An 8,875-nucleotide genomic window follows, 5' to 3' on the forward strand; every position below is an offset into this window, starting at 1 on the left:
CGAACCTAGTTCGTACAGGATGATGATCATGTATGAATATAGTTCGTACCAATATTCATTAGGATCGTTTCCAACACTTTAAGTAAAATCGTCCAGGACGATTCACGATCGTACGAGACGATTCATTTCGTGTTGACTTGAAAAATTTATAGTTTTGGACGGTTTTTCTTGTCTCTCCTATATATAGTTCAATTTAGACTGTCACCCAATCTTTTTGTCATTTGATCTTCATGCCTATTGAAAGAAGAGCCAAGGAGAGAGTGTGAGAGAGCATTCAAAGGAGGATTCCTACCACTGGAGCGTGAAGGCTTTGCTTTATATTCAAAGGTAGGAATATCTACTTGTGATTTGGGATTACTTCACTCTTTTCTTTCTTCCTTCTAGATTTCTTGTGAGAAGATATGTCAAGGAGATCCGATTCTCGGCCGACACATGGAGAGTGTGAATAATCGCGGTTCTCTACCCACACTAGGAGAGTGTGAAAGGACGAAGGGTTCTCTACCCACACTAGGAGAGTGTGAAAGGATGAAGGGATCTCTTTCCACACTAGGAGAGTGTGAAAGGATGGACGGTTCTCTGCCAACACTGGGATAAGTGTAAAAGGAAGACGATTCTCTACCGCACCGGGTAGTGGTGGAAAGAGTTTTTGTAAAGGCTTCTTCGCCCAACTGTGGGTGCTAAAGGAGAGTCACTAGTGGTATTAGTGCAATACTCGGAGGGTGCCTCCAGAAAGTGGATGTAGGTCTGATTTTGTCTGAACCAATATAAATCTAGTGTTCTTTACTTTTCCATTTTTTTATTATTTTGTTTATCATTTACAACTTGTGGTTAAAAAATCTTTTTCTAAAAAATTCACTAGCAATTAAGATTTAATTTCCAAAGTTTAAAAAGAGGGTTAATTTTTTTTAATTACTAATTCACCCCCCCCCCCCCTCTTGGTTAGCCACTGGGACATAAGCTTAGGTTTAACAACCTAATTCATTGTGAACGAATCTCAACAAGGTCTACCCCTGGAATTTGTCGGGCTTCCGTGAAAAATCTTTGAAAGTACTCTTTAAGATATTTACCCTCATTCAGATGTATCCTTGAAAGATGGGAGGAGTCTTTAACCATTCTTCGGTTGGCGACAAATTATTTGACGAATAATTTGGCCAATTTAACGAAAACTGGAATAGATCGAGCGGGCAGTGAGTAGAACCACATCTGGGCTTTCCCTTTAAGGGTGGCAGGAAAAACTTGGCATAGTAGAGCATCCGAGGCCCGCTGGATATGCATAATGGTGCGGTAGTGATTGATATGCTCGTAGGGGTCTGAAGTCCCATCGTACGAATCAATATTCGGGAGTTTGAATCTTGCCGGAATGGGGTGTCCGAGGACAGCTTTCGTGAAAGGCGATGACTCTTGAAGGTCTCGTTGACGAAGAGATTGTCTTATATCTCCCGCGCGTGGGGAACTCCTCTTAGACTAGTTTCTGCAATTCATGTCGTAGGGTATTACGAGGGAGTTCAGTGATATGCTGTTGGTCTAAGTCCTCGGGAACGTTTAGAGGAATGTGATGCCGGTGGCCTGCGTGCGAAGATGGGTAGAGCTGGCCGTGTCAGCAAGCTCATTTTATGGACATGTTGGAGGGCGCATCCTTGACGGAGGAAGGGGGACCTCGACATGAAGACATCTTCGAATCCTGGCTGGTCTAGAGGGAGAAGAATATCTTCTTAGGGTACTAGCGCCGGTCCTCGAGTCTCTCTTAAGAGTTGAAGGATCTCATTCTGAGACTCCTCCATCTTTCTGATACGCTCTTCCAGGGATGGCCATGAAGTCCCTTCTTTGACAAGGTTTCGGCCACCATGGTGAAAAGAGATAGACGCTTATTGTCCCTGATTTAGGGACTGATTCCTAGATTGATGTGAGTTGGAGAAAGAGGCTCCCATGATACGATGGCTACGCCTGTTGGCCATTGAAGGAGTACTTAATATAGTGGGATTGACTGTTCCCATAGACGACGCCAAACTGTTGCGCACTAGAATATGCGCGGCGATAGAGTTTTAACTATATGTCTTAGCTTTGCACGGATATCCAGCACACACACAGAGAACGCATGATTTTTTTACGTGGAAAACCCTTGAAAGGAGAAAAACCACGAGGCCTAGCCTAGTTGAAAATGATTCCACTAGAATTTGAGTCGGTTACAAAGGACTGACTCGCCTCCGAGGGCGATCAGGTTACAAAAAATAGCTGTTCAATTGAAGTCTGAGTGTCAGGTGAAGGTCTGGCAGAACTTCGGGCCTTTGATGATGATCTAGCGAAGGCGAGGGCTTCTGGTGAAGGCGAGGGCCTCTGGCGAAAGTGAGGGCCTCTGGCGAAAGTGAGGGCCTTTGGTGGTGGTTCGACGAAGCTCCGGCGGTGGTCCGGCGATGGTGAGGCTCTCAGGTGGTGGTCCGGCGAGGCTCCAGCGGTGGTCCGATGAGGTTCCAGCGTTGGTCCGGCGAAGCTCCGTCAAGGTTCGGGCGGTGGTCCGGCGAAGTTCCGGCGGTGGTCGAGGAGGAGTTTCTTCCTTCTCCTCCTTCTCTTCTTCTTCTCTCTCTTCCCTTAGATCCCTCCTTATGAAGAATGAGGGCTCTATTTATAGTTTTTCTTGAGTGGCATAGCGTGTAAATAGGCGTGAGATCAGGGGCGAATAGGGAGTGGTTCAATAGACGGCCGATATTGAATCCTACGATCGTGCACCGTTCGTTGGACATTTGAAGGCCTTAGGGATGTCGGAATTTGGCGATCTTGAGCTCGTTGGATTCTTCTCGTCGAGCCGTCGATTCGAGTATAAGCTCGTTAAAATCAAAGACCATTTGGTAACTCAAATTGTGACTCGAACCTTCCAACAACGCTTCAGGTCCTTGATTCGGATCCATTTGGGCTCGGATTGGGTTGAATTTGTGATTGGAAATGTACCGTTAATATTATATCATATGTATTTTGGATATAATATAAGTTCATTTGACATTTAATAATCTCTGATACAAGGAGCAGCACGTTCCTGGATTTTTTTTTATCATTTCGGTTTTTCCCTCCCAGAAAAAACCGTTCCGCCCATTTCCTTTTTCAAAATCCTTTATGCTTATATATGAATTGAAAAATGTTGTTAACCTCTGCAACTACGTACCCGATATGGATCGGCAAGGCCACGAATTTCAGGCGCCGAAGGGCTTTGGTGCTAATGTCCCCTACCAGGATTTCTACCGCCATCAGCAGCAACAGCAGCAGCCTCAGCATCTCCAGATGGTCTTGGCAAATCTGTACCGAGAAATCCAGCAGACTACTGACTTCAAGAATCATAGCATCCCTCTCGCTCGGATCAAGAAGATTATGAAGGCTGATAAGGATGTTAGGATGATCGCAGCCGAGGCCCCGATTGTCCTTACTCGGGCATGTGAAATGTTCATTTTTGAACTCACCCGTAGGGCTTGGGCCCATGCTGAACAAAACAAGCGCCGTACTCTTCAAAAGAATGATATTGCTGCGGTCCTCACTAAGACGAATATGTATGATTTCTTGGCTGAGAGTATGAAGGATATTGGAGGACCGTCTTCAACGACAGGGTGATCCTCTCTTTTTTTGGGTAAACTCGGGGCAAAAGCCCATGAATTAGAATAAAGAGTTCAAATTACAAAACCTGTGGGAAGAGAAAATAAAAACCGAAGTAACAAAATTTACACAAAGACAAGACAGCAAATGTAAGAGAAGAAAATTAGACAAACGAGAATACTCAGAAATAAAGGCAGCTCCGAATCAACCACAATAGCAGTTGAAAATCATAATTCTGAGGCTGAAGCAGTGGTTGCCATAAATAACCGAGATAATCCCATGCAAAAGAACCAGCAGAAGGCCATCCGAACTCCTCCAGCAAGCATTCCCGCGGACGAGCCTGGTTGCCTCAGAGGCCGTCCAAGGCTCATGGAGGCTGACCTTGGTCATCATAGTCTGAATGTCCAAAATTCCCCACAATTGTTGTCTGTTATTTTTGTAGTATACCCGAGAAATGATGAACTGCAGTATAGCAAACGAACTGGATTTTTCCTTGGGTTGAAACAGAACAAAATCCCAAAAAACATCTTCCCAGGTCTGAACTATAATGAAGATAAAAAATTGGGACAGGGGTAAAAAACTGTCCCAACAGCCAGCCAAAAAAGAACAATCCACAACCTTGCAGCTGCACAAAAAAGACCACCAGCAAAACCAAAAAACAAAGGGAACTATATGCCCGAGAACTTGTGAAGTAAGGTGCTTGAGTTTTTCCATTTTGAAATTTTGAGTCTGATAACCTCTCTAATATTGCAAATAATTTTGGTCACATTGTTTCTCTCAGAAGAAAATCGTCTATTGTTCCTTTCCCTCCATAAGTGATAAATAGTACAGGTAGTAATTAAGTAGCAGAGATCCTTATCAGAAGAACTGAAGTGTAAGTTATGTTCAAAATATTCGAATAACTGCAGTAATGCAGGTCTTAGCAAAAAGCCATTCAACTCCGGCAGCACCATTTTGATAATGTAAAATGAAAAGTCACATGCGAAAAATAGATGTGAGTGAGTTTCCCTAAAGCCATTGCACAAATAACAGTTAATAGGCACCTGAATTCCTCTTAACAAAAGATTATTTGCGGTTTTAAGCTTGCCAAGCACAGCCATCCAAGTGAAGCAAGCGAATTTGAGCAAATGTTTTTTGTGCCAAATGAAGGGATGCCAGTCAACCGTAGGAAATGTAGAATAGAAAAATTCAGTAAAATTTTTAAACAACCATTTAGAACAACCATTCCAAAGGACCTCATTCTTCTCCGAGAAGATCACAGACGTAATAGAGTTCGAAATAGCCAATGGAATAAAAGTAGGAATAAGCCAGTTGCCATTCGTAATAAAATCTTTAACCCGCAAATCGTCAGGACCTTGAAAATTAAAAGTCTCAGCAATCGAATTTCCAGAAACCCAGGGATCCCAAAAAAATGAGTAATCAGAAAGTGGAGAGACCTTGAAAGAAATCAAATTCAGAATCTTAGATGCCGCCATTTTAATTCTAACCCAAAAATTGGATGCATAATTGGAAGGTTTCCATGGGGAGCTATATTTAGCTTTGTACCAATAACTCAAAAGATTTTGAGAATTATAGAATCTATCAATGATGGAACAACAGACCCCAAAATTAAGAGCTTCAAGAGAAGGAATATCAAGACCACCAGCATATTTGGGAGAGTAACTTTGGACCAAGAAATCAAATGCAGTTTTCTATCAGACAGGTTGTTGTGGAATAGAAATCTAGAGCAAAGCTTATTAATAGTCGCACAACAACCTTTGGGGATGATAGACCCCCTGATCCAGGGTGATCCTCTCGCTAACTACAATGTTCAGCAGTAGTTAGCATTTAGTATCTTGATTTTTTTATTGTAAATGCATGATAAGGTTTGTAATTTTATTTTGTAAAGCTACAGCTGAAAATAAAAGATAATTATTTATAAAATTTAAGATAGTGTATATGATATAGAATGTATCTATATAAATTTCAAGGATATTTTAAATAAATTACCAGCTACTTCAACAACAACTGCAAAAAACAACCTGAACTAAAAGACAACGTTGTAATCCTCTTAAAATTAAAACATGATTTTCTTATTGTATATATAAAATCGTATTATTATTTATAAAAAAATAATCTTTGTTCTAATTTTCTTTTTATGAAAAATTGTTCTTGCAAATTTTCTCAATGATCCTCATCATATGTGAAATTACTGTTAATCTTGGTTCTAAGAAATTACTATTAAGCTTGCTTCTGATTTTCCTTTTATGGTAATGTTAAATACTCGGTGAAATTAACTGCAATCACAAAGTTAGAGATAGAAGTTCTTGTTTTTGTGATGAAATATCAATAAGTAGTAGTTATTTATATGAGAAATTGAATGCATTGCAGAACAAAACAAAAGTGTTAATAAAAGACAGATAAAACTAATGTGAGATAACAACTTCAGATAAAAGTGATTTGGAAGCTAAAAATAGGAAAAAGTTGAGATAACAGCTTCAGATTCATCTTGCTCTTTAGGGGAAATTTAGGGAAAGATGAGTTTAGAGAAAATTAATTTTCAATGAGAAATTATGGAGTAGAATTATAAATGTGGAAGAAGAAATTTACTAAAATCAATAATGGAGTTATCATAGATGAGCGAAAGTCATTACAGTACATTAGCTTAAAAAGCATGTACCCATTTGGAATAAGCTGCTGAGCGGATGATGCTGCCTGGTGGAGATGAGGATGAGGATGGTGATTATGATGATGAGTGGCCTCTGGGATAATCGGGTGTGCGGATGACTTGCGTGATCAGAATGGTGTGAGGGGAGCTACAGTAGAGGAGATGAGGGTGTGGGTATGATGGAAATGATCGAGCTCTCTTGCATGAAGTGGGGAATTTACGTCATTTTTTCCTTTCAAAACCGTGTATGCAGTGTGTTATGAATCCTTATATTTAAGGCACATTTTCTTGTTGGTGAATTAGGGTAGATATTTTCAATGAGGTGCTTGTTTTTAATGCCTGAAATAGCTTAATTTTGTATAGGAGCATGTTTGGTCGATAATGTGCTCTTTAGGTTTTGGATTTTGTATAGGATTCTATTTGTCAGCTTGTTGAATGATTCAATTTCTGAACTACTATGTTTTTCTTCTAATACCAAATGAAATTCGGATGGCAAATCATTATTGTTTGTTAGTACCCTTTTCCATGTATACATTGCTAAATCTGAGAGGCAACAGGTAACTAATCGTTTTTTTTTTTTTCTGAAGGAATTATTTCATCAGGCTTAACTATGAGTCTTATTTACATAAATTGATTATTAATTTGGTTGGATTTTTATTTTTCTTGCAAGTTGTCAACCATTAATGTGAGGCAAACTTGCTTTAGGGTTGTTTGTAAGGGTGTTAATATTTGACACTACCTAAAAACCCGACTCGAACCTGACCCAAAAATTTTGGGTTATGGTCAACGCGGCCCCAAAATGGGTCGGGTTCAAGTTTAGCAAATCAACCTATTTCAAAAACCGGGCAGGTTCTAACTGACCCAGTTACCCTAAATTGGCCAGCTTTTGACCCGAAAATAGGAGATTGACTCATTTTTTAATCCAAAAATTAGCAATTTTTGGTTCGTCCTAGGTCATTCGGGTCGTTTTTGGTTGACTCGGACCCGAAGCGGGTTGAGTTCGGGTTCGAAAAACAAACCATTTACAAAAATGGGTCGTGTTCGAGTTGACCCGAATAGTGCCGGGTCAATTTTGGGTTCAACCCAAACCCGACCCGTGACCCAAAATTGACACTTCTAGATGTTTGGTTGCAAGATTTAACCAAAATTTACTCAAGATTTATGCTGAATCTTATTTAATACTTTTTCTAGCAACTTAGATCTTACAATCTTCATAAGATTGGCTATTGAGGATAGAGAATATCTTTGATAGAATGCAGTGCCTAGGGCCTGGAAGGTACCTTTAGATATTTTTATTATTTGAAGGTGAAGCAGAGAGATGGCCGGTAAGTAAGTAATGGGAAGTTTGAAGGGAACACAAATGCAAATATCAGTTGAGCAGATTTTATTTAGAATTTGGTATGTACCTCCCTCATCTTGACAATAGAGGCAAAAAGCCTTCATAAGACTGGAATAGGGATACACAATAGTGATGCAGTATAAAGTTGAGCATATTGCACTGACTAGATATACTTCACATTTGATCTCCACTGCTAAATAAAAATATTACAGATTTTTACAAGGATTGAATATGGAGTTGAGACATCTGTTAGTACCTTATGGATTTAAGAGTTTTTGAGTTAGTGAAATGGGATAAAATGATAGAGCGTGATTTTTCAGTACATGCATCCATGTATGATGTGAGCGTGAGGAGGACTAGAAGCGAATAACACAACAATAGGGAAAATGTCAGTGATAAGAGGAGTATATCTAGTGATTCGAAGAAGGGATCGATAGGACCTACTAGTAGCCATAATGATTATATCCTTTGTGGAAAGATACACTCAGGTAAGTGCTACCTTTTAACAAGGTGATGTTTTCAAAGTGGATAGCAAGGGCATAAGGTTGTAGATTATCCACAGAGAGAACCTAAAGGAATAATCAATTATGGAGCATGACACTTTAGGCAGAATGAAGGATAGAGGATTATAAGATTGAGAGCATATAACAAGAGATTGATGAATAGGGTTGATGGAAGATCAGTTGTTAATGGCAGTTAGAGGGAGTCTATTGTATGAAAACGCCTACTCTAGTGATACATGAGTTACCAGGAAGATTGACTACAACCTGAGAGTTTAGTTCATAAGAAATTCTATTTTGAATGATTGATTGACATAGCACATCATTGCATATTGAATGGCGTGTGATTGAATGAATTGCATAACAATATGATAAAATTAATTTTTGATTTGACGGTTGATGATTTTTGTAGGTGTGTTCTGACCAAAGACCTCGTGAGAGCTTGGACAGCGGAGGCTCGCAGCTCATAATTGCTTAAACTTATTGCTTAATAATTTCTAAATTGCATGTGTTGATCATTGTTCTTGTCTGTCTTTTGTTTTTGTGTTAACCTTTTTCATATTAGTTGTTATAGTTGTTTTTACCGTGGCATTCTTTTTACTTAATGATAATTTTTCCTAGTTTTTTTATTTTTTGGAGATTTATAGCCAATGTTTAGCATCTCTAAATCAGTTAAAGGGTAAAAACACCATTGAGTGTGTCTCTTTCTCTAGCCTATTTTGGTGGTGAACTTTCTAGTCTAAACAAAAGTCTATCTCAAATTAACAACTGGATTTTGCAATTGAGATCTTTTCTACCTTGCTACAGTAATCT

At 39.5% G+C, this 8,875-nt stretch overlaps 1 protein-coding gene across 1 annotated transcript; it reads left to right on the top strand.

Annotated features, from left to right (window-relative positions):
* The first annotated feature begins 2,411 nt into the window (after positions 1 to 2,411).
* Positions 2,412 to 3,594, top strand: LOC110106450 (nuclear transcription factor Y subunit C-2-like). The gene is made up of 2 exons (XM_020836369.2): positions 2,412 to 2,498; positions 3,067 to 3,594. Exons 1-2 carry the CDS (start codon positions 2,412 to 2,414, stop codon positions 3,592 to 3,594), a joined length of 615 nt encoding a protein of 204 aa, XP_020692028.2.
* The last annotated feature ends 5,281 nt before the right edge of the window (positions 3,595 to 8,875 follow it).

This window comes from Dendrobium catenatum, unplaced genomic scaffold (genome assembly GCF_001605985.2).
Source record: "Dendrobium catenatum unplaced genomic scaffold, ASM160598v2 fragScaff_scaffold_925, whole genome shotgun sequence".
In the NCBI taxonomy this organism is placed as follows: domain Eukaryota; kingdom Viridiplantae; phylum Streptophyta; class Magnoliopsida; order Asparagales; family Orchidaceae; genus Dendrobium; species Dendrobium catenatum.

Coding starts and splice junctions, on each gene's coding strand:
- LOC110106450 (XM_020836369.2), top strand. CDS start 2,412: ATGGTGAGGCTCTCAGGTGGTGGTCCGGCGAGGCTCCAGCGGTGGTCC. Junction 2,499..3,066: donor TCCGGCGAAGCTCCGTCAAG/GTTCGGGCGGTG, acceptor TTTCCCTCCCAG/AAAAAACCGTTCCGCCCATT.